This window comes from Mastomys coucha, unplaced genomic scaffold, assembly GCF_008632895.1.
Source record: "Mastomys coucha isolate ucsf_1 unplaced genomic scaffold, UCSF_Mcou_1 pScaffold3, whole genome shotgun sequence".
NCBI lineage: Eukaryota > Metazoa > Chordata > Mammalia > Rodentia > Muridae > Mastomys > Mastomys coucha.
The window spans coordinates 59,323,961-59,340,019 of record NW_022196909.1 but is presented as its reverse complement, the minus strand read 5'-3'; the positions used below and the strand labels follow the sequence as shown (position 1 = coordinate 59,340,019).

The window sequence follows — 16,059 nt, the reverse complement described above, 5'->3', positions numbered from 1 at the left end:
CGTAATCAAACACATCCGCACTGAGGGAATGCTATGGAGAAGTCCCCCTTTCAAACGTGGTGACAGCAATTTGGCTATCATATCCAGAGCTATGTACAAAATAAGTTATGGTATTGTCAGGTGGAAAGCAGAGAGCTAAATGCTCTTAAACACCCCCCTACACACACACACAAATGACTGAGAGAGAAAATGTCGTTGAGAAATCTAGTGTTCAAATCAACACAATATTTATTGAGCCTATATATTAGGTTTGTGACACAAAGTTTACTGCAGTCAACAAGAAATGAATTCAGTAGTCTGTTCTGCTATATGATAACTTAAAATAGTGCTTCACCATGATATTGACAATGGGTTATATTAAAAAGTACAGAATCTATTGGTATTCGTATCGTTCATGTCATATAATTTGGGGATTTTAAAAGAGTCCCTATTTCATTTGTATTTAAGATGCCAAAACTACAGAACAGCTAGTGGTCTTCATGCCAAGTTATTTATTACCATTGCACTCTTACCAAAGCTCGGTAGTTTTGAAACAGCCAGTCCTTCCAGGTGTCAAGGAAATGGAAATAAATATTTTTAACATTTCTTTCAGGTGTATCTCACTAAAACCTTAAAATAGTTTAGGCCTACTATTAGAGGATACTAGGCTCTTTCTGTCACAGATGATTTTAGTGCCAGGACAGAGCAGTTTGCAAATTCAGCTCAATAGTTGATGCTTGGTCTGGTAGACTGAGTGTGTAGAACGCATCAACCCTGCATCTAGAGTGCCCTCTGAGTTAGGGGCCTGTCAGCATCCTCACTGCGAAGCTGAGTGTTCAAGGTTCATAACTAAGTTGCCTTAAATAGCTTCAAGATGAAATGCTACGTTGACATCCAGATGTATATCTTATGAGTCAAAGTAGTATAGGCCCATCTCACTGTTTTAAGTCAGAGAACATGAGATCATATATATTCACCAATATCACATTCTTCCTAGTAATGTTAAAGAGAAACAGCATATTTAGATACATGATAGAATACTCATAGTTAATTTTATATTTTAAATATCATCTTTTAGTACTGATGAGGTTTTCAAATGATGTGATTACTATTTGAGAATGACTTGTTGGCAATTACTGGCTATTTTTCTTTCTTTAAAAGCAAGTTTGCAACGTATACATAACTGAGTGTTAGTGGTTTGTATCTTTCTTAAGTGTTTAATGATCAGACTTTGTATCTTTAAAACAATCTAATTATAGCTTAAGAAGGGAAGACATTATTAAGCTTGTCAAATCTTTATTAAGCCTAATGCAAACTGTTTTTGAAAAATTATGTCAATCATAGTACATCAGGTTGTATGAAGACAGGGCACTTTTTTGGTAAAACTCATTTAAAGGAAAATATTGTGAGGCTGTATACACACACACACACACACACACACACACCTTATTAGTAAGTTAGAATACATTTTAGATAGAACATATTTATTTTTTGAACTTTGGAGCATTTCCGTTTGAGGAGGTAGGTAGCTCTGCTTCTTTGTATTTTCTCCTTTAACATCACTGCTGTGTATTTTTGGAGTTCTGGGTTAGCCACTGTTAGATAATCTAAGCCACTATGATTCATGGCCTACAGATTGCTGACTTAAACTGAAAAACCTTTTGTCAAATTTTTTGTTTGACATATATTAAAAATTTTTTGAGATGATACATTGTACCTGTTTTTCTTTTAGAATTCAATTGGCTTTTTCCCTCTCTGAGTTTAGGAAGTTTTCCTGGATGAAATTCTAAAACCACACTATAGTATTTGTTGAAAATTTTTATAGTTTACTTTAAAAGGATAGTCTTGTTTTGTCTTTGCTTCTTGCAATTACTGAGTTGCCTCTCTCTTTATTACAAAGAAAGATACACTCAGATTCTATCTTGCAAATAATTATATTTCATTTTACTGCATGTGCATTATGCCAACATAAAGTTGATCTGTCGGAGTAATTGATTAGCTTAGACTGAACTGCTGTCCATGGAAATGTCATGGGCAATTTTCAACTTCCAGTATGGTAAGACCACAGGAACAGGGGGCTAAGTTAAGTTTGTTATCGCTCCTTGTTCAGAGTGAGGCCCAGATTCAGTCAGAATGGGACTCAGACAAAATCTCATCATCACTAGAGTTAAATATTCTTTAACTTCATTTTGTACAAACTGCACATTGTGTGGTTTAAACGCTGATTACAGTGGGGTGAGCTAAATAAAGCAAATTCTTTCTCAATTCTGAGATGGCAGAACAGAAAGTGACTTCTCTCTTCTCTTGCTTTTCTTGACTTTGTAATTGTTATATTTTAAGAACACCTAGAAATGTAATTATTTTGAGTTCATCGTAAATTATTCTTTGCAGAACAGTACTTCATGTTCGGTAACATGGGAAAAAAAATCAGTTCATGTCTCGGCCTAACTAGTTAAAGAATGATTTCTTTCTCTCTGTCTTTCTCTCTCTCTCTTTTTCTTTCTTTCTTTCTTCCTTTTTTCTCTCTTGTTCTTTTTGCTCTTTAGAATGTTTTTCCATTGCTTGGGTTTGGTACAAATGAAATGTGTAAAAATTTTCTCATTCTTTGGTTTTCTTTTAGATAAACATGGTTGGGAATATTCAAAGGAAACTTTTAAGCTTCAGACATCTATTTAAAAAGTCTCAAACATGTAATTATACTTCTGACTGATATAAAGTTAAATACAGTACTCCCCCTCCCAAGACATACACCACTCCTCCTCAGAAACAACATTGGTCAGTCTGGTCTGATACAATGAACAGCAGAGAATACAATATATTTTAGTCATTGCACTAGAGTTCAGCCTTATCAGAAAGATTGCCACTGTGTGTGTTGGCCTGTTCTCCAGGCCCAGTTCTAAGCTTCATAGACTGTGCACACAATTGTCTGTTTTGCTAAATATGATATACAAAGCAAACCCATATTTAATATGATTATTATTACCCTGCTTTAATAAAGTGGATCTACATATTCACTCTCAGGATTCTTTTCTCTCACATTTCCCTTATTGAATCAACTTTTGTTTTCTTTTAATTAAGAAAAGTCCATTATGTTAAAAAATACATAGTAAAATAATAATGTCCCAAGCTCTTGAAAACATTCAAGCTGAGGCAGATTTCTTTATAATTTTTTTTTTCTGAAATTGCCCAACTGGAGTGAAATCCACAAGGAGCAATCCTTTACCTTTCGACAATACTGCAGAACATAGGAGGCCTCGAAACATCACATACTCAGTGACTCTCTGAGAGGATGCTTACCACCAAAAGCTGTGTTTACCAGCAGACTCGGAAACATCGTTCTCCTTATCTTACCAAAGCCAAGATCACTATAGTGACACTATGTGCTTATGTGGCATTTTCCACACTTTACAGCTTAAAAGTTATTTCCAATGTATATTGGGAAACTCTGGTTCTTAGAGATGAAATGACTGATATAAGGGCCATGGAGGATATATAGGAAAAGTAGGGGGAAATGGAGCCTTGTGCTTTTTAGTACATATAGTCTCTTCTAAGATAGTATTACTTTCTTTCACCTTTATTAATATTTGTTTTTCAATAGAAAGCTAGGCAGCAGGGGTTAAAATGCAATCTGCTGAAAATAGAAGATGTCTTCATATTCAGATAAATACTGGCAGAGATAGTCAATCATTTCTGTATTTTCAAACGTGCATATATTTTTGGCATCAGAGAAATGCCCCATCTTCAGGAGCCTAGCACTTGTCTTAGTACCCCCTCTGCCCTACCTGAGTTGCTAGACAGAGGTGACAGAGAGGAAGTCTTGTTCTTAAGGGATTTGCTTTTGACCCAGGAGACTTCTCAAGTTGAGACTAGCTGTGTTCTCCAGGTAATAGTGGCCGGCAGGCAGCGAGGGCACTGCCGTCTGAGGGAGCTGACTCATCCTGTAACTGGCTCCCCAGCAGTGTAGCTGTAGCCCACAAAGCTGCTGGCTGCTGAGAACAGTGCTTTTTATGGAACTCTTCCATTTGCTTGTTTCATAGACACACACACGCACATACACATACACATACACATACACATGCATACATACACAGAGACACACACAGACACATATACATACACATGTATACACAGACATACAGATATACACAGACATGCACATACACAGACACATATAGAGACACACATACACATGTACACACAGAGATACATACATACACATGCACACAGAGATACGTACATACACATGAACAAGCACAGGCATGCACATACATGAACACATACAGGGACATACACAAAGATCCACAGACACACACAGAGACACACAGACATATACGTGCACACACATACACATATACATGCACACACAGAGGCATACTTACATACACATGTGCATACACAGACATAGACAGACACATACATACATATGCACATACACAGACATACACATATACATGCACATACACAGACACACACACATACATAGATACATACACATGTACACACACAGAAAGACACTGGGAATGTGAGCCCTACACATTCACATACACAGACATACACATATACATGCACACACACACAGACACACACTCACATATTCCTGTCTCACATAAAAATGTGTATGTGTGTGTGTGCATGTGTGTTTGCACATTTCTGTGTGATGTCATAGAGTTCTATGGCATGCATGTGGTGATCAGAAAACAACCTCAGACATTGGTCCTTGTGATCTCCACTGTCCCAGGCAGTCTCTTTGCTGCTTGTTGCTATGTAGCAGGCTAAATGACTCACAAGCCACCTACCCAATCTCCAAGTAAGGGCGCTGGTATTACAAAGGTCAGACCTACATCTTCTTATGTCTGCCCTTTACATGGGCTCTGAGGATTTGAATCAACCCCCATGCTTAATAAAAAACACTTTACTCACTGAGCCATCTTTATATCTCCTATTTAAAAAAAAAAAAGCTCACCAAACACTTCCGAATATGCAAGGCAGTGTGTGAGTTTAGGTTTGTAAAAAAACTAGATGAAGTGAAGGCCATTCCTAATTTACTAAAAAGAGTTATTAATCATCAATGTATACATAGTAAAAATGAGAGTGACTAGATAGCATGGGACACTGGGAATGTGAGCCCTACACTAATACAAAAGAGCTTCTTGATTGTAAACTGAACAAGGTGTGAGGTTGGAGAAACTGAGAAAGGGTCTAAGAGTCAAGTAAGAGGAACAGAAAAGCTTGACGAGGTTTTATTTTGTGTCACTGTTTTCCAGGCTGTCAGAGAGGATGTAATGGGGGACAGGACCTGGAATAGGGGTTACAGAGAGGGAAAATTCAGTCTTGTTCATCAATGTACAAGAAAGACAGTTTAAGGAGGACACATAGCAAGTGCGTTCAGGAACATCTAGATTTGTTCTATGGAGCTTTTGACAAATAAGAGCTCAGAAGCAGAAATGGGGAAAGACCAAGTCGGGTATTTGCTAGAAAGACAGGTGTACAGGGTGCCTGGTCAGACTGACTGCTCTAGCTGAGCTCTTGCCAAGGTCCTGGGAGAACTCTGGGCACTGGGTGAAAAAACAGGAATAGGCTGGGCAGAGGATCCTGGGAATTACTGGAGAGGAAGGGACTGCCACTGAGAAGCAGGGTCTTTTGGTGGATGGAGAGCAGGGAACAAGGAAGGCCACCCGTGGTCAGCATTCCATCACTAAGGTTACATGTTAACCCGATGTGCACAGCAAAGCTGGGATGAAGTGATTCTGAGTGTGTGTTAGCCTCAGCGACAGACGATCCTGTATCTTGTCTGAAAAGCTTCAGATGAACTGTTGAAGACTCTGGGGACAAATGTGTCATTCTAACACAGTAGATGACCATAAAATGGGTTTGTGGGTACTAATGTGTGTGCTGATTTTTGTGCAGGTGCTCATGTACGTGTGTGCATTTGGAGGTCAGAGGTCAATACCAGGTGTCAGTTTTTGGAGCTGTCTTTTTTGGGGGGGGGATCTTTCTTAGGACTTTTTGATTAGGATTAAGATGGCTGGCTGACCTACCCTAATCTCCCCTTTTCTGTTTCCCCACCGCTGGGATTACAAGCATATACCATCACACCTGGCTTTTCACAAGGTATCTAGTGATCAAACTCTGGTCTACACACTTGTCAGACAGGCACTTTACCCTCTGAGCTCTCTCCCCAGCCTGGGATATAATTCTTGAATGTAGAACTCAGTTGCCATGATCATTTTCATCCCTGGATAGATCTCTATTCTGTACCCAGACTTTATTCTCTTGACAGCTTTGCCTACCCTACTGGGTCCCACACAGAGAAGTATGCAGTATACATTCACAGTGCCATTAAAAGGCAATCATTTAGTACTCCAACTGATCTATATCCAGTATTTCAGTCAGGATTCACCTGAGTCCTTTTCCATAGAACCAATCATGTTTCCCTCCCTCCCTCTCTCCCTCTCCCTCCCTCCCTCCCCCCCTCTCTCCCTGTGTGCTTGAGCGTGCACATCATCAGAGTACATATGGAAGTCATGGAGGCCAGAGGTCATCATTGACATATATCTTCCTCAATTGCTCTCCACCCCATTTAAAAATTACATTTATGTGTGTGTGTATGCATACTCAAGTCCATGTGAAAGTCTGAAGAAAAGTCCGAAGACAATTTGCCAACACTGTTTCTCTTTTATCATGTAGGTCCCAGGAACGGACCACAAGTCATCAGACTTGGTGGAAAGTGCTTAATCCAAGGAGCTATCCATCCCTTCTGCCCTCCACCTTAGGTTCCACATGGCCAATAGCTTGCAGATTCGGCTAAGGCGGTGGCTGGCAAGCCTCACCCCTCCACCCAGTTTCCATCCCCCCCCCCCCGAGATTGTGTGTTTTCCACCTTCTAGCAGTGCAGTAGCATACAAGCTGCCTTCTCCCAACTTTTCATGTGGGTGCTGAGGAACTGAACTTGGGTCCTCATGCTTCCATAGTAAGCATGCAACCCCCAAATCCCTTTCTGCTTTTAGCTCAAGATCTAACTTGAGACCACACCCCAGGGCTCTTGTGGCTGTAGACAGGAGATGCCCTAATATGTATGGTGCAATCTGCAGATGGGGCATCAGCCTTCTTTCTGAAGTATAATTCCTGCAGACAGACTAACATGGGGATTTAATAAAAGCGTACATATATTCTATGAAGAGCTGAACAATAAATAAAGGCAAATTTAGCTTGCTTTCGAAGTGGGTGGACCCCGAATTGCCAGTACATTTGAAGTGGTATCACAAGCCAACTACAGATGCTTCCCTTCTGGTCTGCCACCGCTGGACCACAGCACTAGGGCCTGATAAGACACCATTTATAGTGACGAGCATATGTTCTCTGTCCTTAAGTGTTTCTGATGTGCCACTGTTGCTTCTGTATTTCCTGTTTTATGTAGGTTGTAGCCCTCGGAGAGGTACCAGATGGGACTGTGGTTACCGTCATGGCCGGCAACGACGAGAACTACTCCGCCGAGCTCCGAAATGCCTCTGCTGTTATGAAAAACCAAGTAGCCAGGTTCAACGATCTGAGATTTGTGGGCCGGAGCGGACGAGGTAGGTCTCTGACTTTTAATACTGATCCTGGGGTAAGCGCGTTAGGCTCTCTGATGAAAGTGGACTTGTCTATATGTAAAAGAAATAGCATCTTCTTCTTCTTTTTCATTTTTTTTTTTAAGCTGAAACAACCACCGTAGGTTTGCTTAAATAAATCCAGATGCCCCTGAGTGTTCTACCGAGGAGTTAGGCCTTTTTCATTTGTTTTATTATATAGAAGATTCAAACGGTGTTTTCAGAAGAACTCGCTCCTAATTTCATGGGGGGTTAGCAAGTACAGTAGAGAAAAGAATGTTGGGAGGATCAGGTTCTGAATTATGAGGAGTCATGTGACTCGAGTGGCCTGAGAGGCAACGGGGAATGGAAAGTGATTGCCTGGGAGACATTTCCTGCCAGCAGCCTCAGCTTACTCCGAGTTGACCCAGGGACAGTTGGAGCTCTCATTGTCCACAGTGATGTCACCTGTGGATGATTTCAATTATTCTTGTAATAAGAATTGATTAAAATCTGTATTTAAGCTTTTTATTTATTTTTGACAAGGTCTTACTATGCAGTCTTACATAGTAAGCCCAGGCTAGCCAGGGCTACTTACTATGTAGACCAGGCTGGCTTCAGACTACTTGGAAGAAAGACTATAAAATCACCTAGACAGCTTATGGGGATCTCAATGGTTTCACAGTATTTAGGGTCTTCAATCATCTGAATCCACACTAAGATATTAGGAACATTTAGCAGAATAGAAAATCAGGAAATATTCCTTGAAAGGATTTTTCACCACAGTTTCAGAAATGGAATTATTAGTAATTTTTGCTGGAGTCTCTAAGGAGATCAATACTTTTAAAACATTTTTTATTGGCTATTTTCTTTGTTTACATTTCAAATGTTATCCCCTTTCCAGGTCTTCCCTCCAGAAACCCCTATTCCATGCCTCCTTCCCCTGCTTCTATGGTGGTACTCCCTCAGCTACCCACCTGCCTACCCAATACTTTGTTTTTTGTTTACTTATCCCCAGAGAGACTTCTATTGGTTACTCATCTATCAGAATTATTATGCTCATTCAATTCATTGGCTCTAATATTACCTTTTAAAGTATTACACTAAGAATAGAATAAAAAACAGTGGGACCACCTTAGGACTGAGGTGAAGCGAAACCATGGAGTTTGTGCATCCACTGCAGGCCAGGTTTGAATCAGGAAATGAGAAACACCACTCTACACTGTGTCTAATAATTACTCTCTAGTTTGGATCATATGTCAAATTATTACCATTGTAAAAACTTGATAAGGGAAATTTAAGCAAGGCTGTTTCCGATGTGGAGTTCTAGTTACTTTCTAGGAATGGGGCCAAGTAGTACAACTTAAGACAAAAAGGTTGCATGCTAATGAGATGCTGTCGCTGAAAGGTGGTTTCAACCAAAATGAGGTTCAGAGCCTCTGACAGCCCCTAACTAGAGGGGCTCCTCTGCTCCTCTGCGCTCCTTCATTAGAAGAGTGAGAACACACAGCTTCTATCTCCTGACTAGGTTTGGAGGGTGCTGGTGCGTGCAGTGCAGATATTCACTCATCCTTTCTTCTACTCCTTTTGCTTTTGTTTGTTTCTTAGTGACTGTTGCAGTAACTTAGTTACTGTTGCACTATACAATTAAGAGTTTCTCCTTTTTCTTTCTGGAAAAAAAAAAAAGAAAAGTAAACATAATGAGGCACCTGTATGCTCTAAATGTCAACAGGATGATGCAGCTGTATGCCCTAAATTGCACCTTTCTTCTTCTGTTACTGTAACCAGAGTAGTGAATTTTAGTATTTAAAGAATGGGGTGCTACTCTTAATTCTATTTTACAGATCCAAACTTGTGTTTTCATTTATTGTATTTTGTGTTATATAGATACTAAATCACATGTTATATAGATACTCAATCACCTCCCCCCCCCCACATACACTTTTTTTCCTGATCAATTTGACTAGAAACTATGGCAGAGTGATAGTGTACTTTGTAAACCCTCAACATATTTATTTAAGAAACTTCAAAAGGAAACAAAGGGTGTGCGCTGTTTTACTATATTGGCTTTCTGAGTTTTGGCTGGTTTCCCAAATAGCAATTTTTATATTAAAAAAAAAAAGACAGACTTAACTGCTTGCAGACTTTTCACGCATGGAAGATGAAGGGAGCCTCTTTTGATGAAGTGTAATTATGTCCAAACAGAGCTGACCCCCTCCCCCTATATTTCTTATGATCTTAACTGAAGAAAGTAGGATTTTTCCTTTGAAGCAGCCGGGACGTGGTAGAGGATCTGGAGTGCTCCAGTCTGCTGCCAGAGGCAGGATGGAGAAATTGGTCCAGACTTGTCTTCGAGACTTGGGGGAGGGGGGGGGGGGGGGGGGGGGGGGAGGAGTGGGTGGAGAGAGAACGAGAGAGAGAAATTGATTTATCACTAATAATAGATTTTTATATTACTGTATTCCTTTGAATAAGAGGAAGCAATAAGATTGAGCTAAAATGGAGAGAGCAAACACAGAGTGCATCAATGAGAGGCGGCTCTCCATGAGTCAGGTTTTCAGGGGCAGGAAACCCTCTAGCGTGACCTGCCTTTTACAAGACCATCTCCAGCTTCCTCTTTGGTTTCTGTCCGTCTTCATCTCTGTTGCTAAGTCTTCTCCCCGTTCTTTGTCCACTGGACTTTCTCTCCCAACTTTAACAAATGTGTCTTTGATGGTGTTCAAAAGAAAAGAAAAATAAAACAAAACAAAAACCAAGTTCCATAAACATTATGTTTCTTTTAATTTTTTCACTGTTTGTTAACATAGTCTCTCTGAAATTGAAAACTGGCCTTAGATTTATAAAGTAGCCATGTTTCCATTCACTTTTGCTTCCTAGATCATCACAGGACCACAACATTCAAAACTGCCAGCTATAAAGTATAGCACCACTGAAACAGGCATGAAGCCATGCAATGTCTCTTCCCTTCTCTCCTTAAGATCTTACACAAAAAAGTTTAAAGTGACTTTAACCATTTCTCCTCCTCCTCTCCTCTTCCTCCTCCTCCTCCTTTTTTCTCCTCTTTTGGTGTGCTTGCTCTCTTTTGACATCAAACTTGCTGATTTTAATTTACAAGTCTTTTAAAGCATTTACAACGTACAGAGCATGGTGTTTTGTCAGTTTAGGACACAATCCTGCTTACGGTCTGTGCCTTCTGGCTCTTCCTGGCAGCCTTTAAGGCTCAATTGGAATTGTCTTCCAGGGACAGTTCCTGCTCTGTAGCTAAGAAATGATATGACTTTGGATGGCATTTAGGGATTAGCTCCTAGATGAAGCTGGGATGATATAATTGGCTTTGCCTGAGAAGGATTCTGTGTGTCTGGGAGTTATGAATGTGTTTGCGCATGTGTGCTGACATGTGCACCTGTGTGTAGTGCATGTGGACCTCAGAGATGGTTGCTGGCATGCCTTATTCAGTGTCTTTCCACTGTTTTTTTCCAGACGTGGTCTCTCAGGTAGCTGACTGTGTCAGCTATCCTGGGTGGCTCTGTATTTCCCATGATTCCTCTGTACTTTGCTCTTCAGTGCTTACAAGCATATATCACCTCTCTCTCTCTCTCTCTCTCTCTCTTTCTCTCTCTCTCTCTCTTCTCTTTGAAATATGGGTGCCGAGACTCTGAACTCAGGACTTCTTTGCCTACTGAGCTATCTTCCCAGCTCAATTAAGATTTGTGTTAAATGTCATCCATAGTCTTGCATTAATGGATCATCTATGGATGGTAACTTTCCACCCTAGCACTGTTAAAAAACATAATCACGGGGACTGGAAAGATGGCTCCGTGGCTAAAAGCACTTGCTGCTCTTCAAGAGGATCCAGTCTGGGCTTGATTCCTAGCACCCCACATGGCTGCTGGCACTGTTGGTCGCCATAGTTCCAGGGGGAATCCAATGCCCTCTTCTGACCTCCAAGGGCATCAGGTATACATGTGGTGGGCAGACAGACCTGAGGGCAAAGCACCCAGACACATAAAATTATATATAAAAAACATAATCCTGGACCCTTGGAAAGTGGAAATTGGAAAACTTGTTTTAAGGAAATCATGAATGTCCACATAAACTTTTGACTCCAGAAATGCAGCATTATTGTAAGATGAGCCAATTAGTGAGTCTGGTCAGAGTTTCTGGAAGTTTCTTCCACACTGTAGGGGAGGGGGCTAAATTTTTAAAGCTCAGTTTGAGCTTCAGGAATCCACTCTGAAAGATGAGTTTCTTCCCCATTGAATTGGGGCATTGGATTTTTGTTTTTAAATTTCAGTTTTATTTATTTATTTATTCATTTATACGTATTTAGGCTTATTCTATTTTGTGTGTATGAGTGCTTTGCATTGCATGCATATCTGTGTAACACATGCGTGCCTGGTGCCTAAGGAAGTGGTGAGCCTCCATGTGGGTACTGGGAATGGAACCTGAGTCCTTTGCAACAAGTGCTCTTAACCACTGAGCCAATTCTCTGAGCATAAAGGAGTTTTCAAAGGGAAGAGTGGTTTGTCTTCGAGTATTCTGATGCTCTGGCTTCGAAGGATGGCTTTTGTATCTGGGTATGTTTCTCTGGAGTGTATTTTTCTGACTTTGAGAGGAGCATAGACAGCTTTTTATTCCAAGCAGGTTGTAAAGATTTAAAATGGAAACATCTCCCAAACCAGTCATGATCTATTCACTGACATTATCACTAGCAGATCCTTCAGAGGTGCTGAGGAAAAGCAAGCCCTAGGCGTCCTTGATATATTAACAGCGCCAAGGAGACCGGCTTCCAATCACGGCCTTTGGAGCCACTGTTAGAAACAGAATCCTGAGTTTGTGGACTACTGATCTCACCCAGAAGGATGTTTTAAAATGTCTTAATTCAAATTAACTTTGAATCCAGAAACTCGGCCATTGTTTTTAGTTCTTAATCTGGGCCTCCCCGTCAACTTTTTGATCTGAGTTTTGGTTGACTTTGAGATCTTCAGGACCGGTTGAGACTCCTGGCTGCCTTAGTTTGGCACATGTTAATGCTTACAACAGATCTTCTGTTCTGTACAGAGTCAAATGACTTAAACCTATGTACTATCTCATATGTAATAACTATATTTCGATGCATCGGTGATGCTTATAAATAGATAAACTCATCCATCACATGAATCCATTTAGGTCTATTATTTCCTGGGCACAGGGAGCTAATGGTGACACACCTAGACGTCAGCTACTTATTCCCTTTCCATATTCTGCAGCAAAATAAGAAAAAAAAACCCTCATTTTATTTCCCCTTCATCCTCATTCCTCCCCTCTCCCTCTCCTATATCTTCCTCCATCCCTTCTTTCCTCTCCCATCCCCCTCTTCCTCTCTTCCTCCCTTCCTCCCTTCCTCCATTTTTCTTTCCTCCCCTCCCCCTCTCTTCTCTCTCCTCTTCCTCCATGCCTTTTCTTTCCTTTTCTTTCTTCTTTTCTATGTGGGAGAATTAAATCCAGGGCCTTATGGAGGCCATCTATCTCCAAGTTACATCTCTACCTTAGGATATTTAAGGTCAGAAAGATTCGAGTTTAGTTTCTGATGTTCCCCATTTATTAGCTGTGTGACCTTGGGTAAATGACTAAGCTTCTCTGGGGCTAAGGCTTCCTCATTTGTGAACTGGGGTGATGACTCGAACTGGGGAAAATTAAATGAGACACTGTGGTTGACGAGGTTGGAGCTGAATCGCTGATCAACCTTCATCTGTCTTGTTGCCGCCCCTTCCCACATCCCTGCATGCCCTCTGCCCCTTAAACCCTGTAGCCAGGGACAGCAGTCAAGGGGTCTCAGGACTATCCACACACAGGAACAAATGATGTGTTTCTTAACCAGATTTTAGCAACTTACATGGTCTGGTTTGAAAAGAAAAGCCATTCAGTAGACTTGACAGCCAAAGACCTGTTCCCCATTAAGCCTGGCGCGGAACCTGTTCCATATTAAGCTATGAAAAGATTGCATTAAACTTCACATTGCTACATATTGTCTAAGATTTGTGTTTTGATTTAATACTCCCAGCTTTCAGTAGAAGAGGGAAAAAAATCTGACCAAAAAACAAAGCAAAACAAAGGGAGGCTTTTATCTGCTTCAGGGGCAGACACTGAACACTGGGGCTCAGCTTGCTGATGTTTTATTGAGTCACCGCTTCACGCCCACCTTTTCCTGTCTTGTAACAGTTTGCAGTTTTGACTATCTGACATGACTAACCATTGCAAATCTAACTGATTACAACTGTCAGTGAGTCTGGAACAGAGGCGGGCATCTCCTGGAGAAAGCAGACATTCGGATCCCTTACCACACTCTTCCCTGCCCCCTCCCAGTCCTCGTCACTTTTAAACTCATTAATTTGAAGCATCAGAGGGAATGTAGCGTTGCAGGAACTCTCTTTTAAAAGTCTAACATGTTTGCATCGAGAGGCGTCATGCTTGTTTAGCAAAAAATAAGTTACTCTAGGGAGATCCTTCGAGATTTATCGATGAGATGTGTAGTAGGGAAGGGGTGACTTGGGAGGAGAAAGACTGTTCAGAGATGAAATCATCTACTCCAGGCTGGTGAAGGCCAGGACTGGAGACATGGGCTCCTCTTAAAATGATTGCCATAACAGCTTCCCGCTTTCATCTTAGGGAAGTTCACCTAAGCAGTTCACTCAGTGCTAAGGCCATGTGATGTAAGTAACATCGCCAGTAATAATTTTACCATTGTTCTCTCAAGGGGTCATGACCTGATCCTAAATAAACACTTCTGAAATTGTCTGCCCTCACGCTGGGATGTGCTCCTGATGTTGGAGAAAATGAAAAAAAAAAAAAAAAAAAAAGCAGAGATGCCTCCTGAAGCAGCCCCAGGGTTTTGCTTCTGCTACCAAGGAGATTGTTTGGGGGTGGGGTGGGAGTAGAGGGTAGAGGCTGCTTGCATAGGACCTCAGGAAAGATGCTGACCTTAATCAGAAACAAGTTTACAGGTGTTCTTAAATGGCTATCGGGATTTTTTTGTTCAGGGGAAGGATTCCTGATTGGTTGCTGCCTGGGAGACGCTGTGGTGAGATTTGGATGTGTGTATTATTGTAGGGTCATCAACACCACCACCCATTTATAATCACTGTTTCCCCTCTTAAATCTGCAGGCAAGAGTTTCACCTTGACCATAACAGTCTTCACAAATCCTCCCCAAGTGGCCACTTACCACAGAGCTATTAAAGTGACAGTGGATGGTCCCCGGGAACCAAGAAGTAAGTACCTGCCTTTCTATTGAAAATGCTAATAGAGTGTGTGGGGACCCTGTGAAGAATTCATTCTAAAGGAGTTAGTGTCACTGTCACTACATATGGCCTTTGCAAACTTTATTATACTTTATTTTTGCATACATTTTAGGGAAGGGAAGTTCACAGAACTTTACAGTTCATAGAAAATAAAACCATAGCTTAGGCTTTTCCACAGAGCTGCTTAAGGCTTTATAACTTTGGGGAACAAGTGAATAGCTATTCAGTCATGATAACTTTTAGCTAAGGAACTCTGCTCTTCCTTTCTGTGCAGTGGGAGGGGCCAAAGAGACCCACGAGGCTGAGGAAGCAAATTATAAACTTTAAAATCTTGAGCTTAGTAAAAAAGCATTTGTGTGTGTTTCCCATGGCCCAAGAATGCGGTTTTTTTAAAAGCTCGCCCACTCAGTTCCCTTTATAAAGAGCACAGGGCTTAATTACAAAGAATTTATTTGCAAATGATAACTTGCTTCATTGTTACAACACGGTTGTCTGGCCACTTGCTAGTAACTGTTCTGCAGAGTTTCTTTAACACAGAGAGAGCTACAAACTAGGTTTATGTCACCTTGGTTTCTTTGTCTATGTCTTGTAAAGCTTTATCTGGTGCTCAGCTGAAGGTAGTGTCTCTGTCTGGGCCAGTATTTATTCTTTTCCTGAATCTGGGTCAGACCTGACTGACTTCCACTGACGCCCACAGTGACTTGAGCAAGCTTGGCATAGCAGCATTAAAATACATCTACAGAGTAAAGGTTATTCTAAGTCGAAGTGTGAAGTGTTCTGTACCACATAATATAATGTAAATATCATAGAATGCTCTGTCTTTTTTGGCTTAATACATTGGAAGTCCTAGGCATTGTAATTAGGTTGTTAAATTTGGCTTTTAAGTGTTTGTTCTAAGACTATTTCCCACCTAGACAGTAAGGACTGTTTCTTTCCTTCCCCAGAAGGGAGGAGGCCTAGAGGGTTTTTCCTCTCCCTGTACTGTGCATCTTTTAGCAATAGGATCAATCCTACAGTAGCCCCTACCCCCACCTCCATCTCTTATGCCCTGTCTTTGTCACAAAGGCTTGCCTGAGTAAGGGAGGTTTTCTGCCCCAAAGAAATCTTTGAGACTTGTTTTTTCCCCATTTCATGTGTAAGGCTTTCTTCCAAATTCCTAGTGTTAGGTCAGTGCTGGCCCTGTCTGTGCATTTTGGGAATGTCCTATCAGGTATTTGGTTTCTCTCTCTCTCT

The 16,059-nt window shown here is 41.0% G+C and overlaps 1 protein-coding gene across 11 annotated transcripts in view; it reads left to right on the top strand.

Annotated features, from left to right (window-relative positions):
- The window catches only part of Runx2 (RUNX family transcription factor 2), a 313,975-nt gene that overhangs the window by 80,153 nt on the left and 217,763 nt on the right, over positions 1–16,059 (top strand). For all 11 annotated transcript variants that reach the window (XM_031348362.1, XM_031348358.1, XM_031348356.1 and 8 more), the window contains 2 exons: positions 7,397–7,553; positions 14,692–14,796. In XM_031348362.1, coding sequence (XP_031204222.1) covers positions 7,397–7,553; positions 14,692–14,796 — 262 coding nt within the window. The remainder of the gene's footprint in view (positions 1–7,396; positions 7,554–14,691; positions 14,797–16,059) is intronic.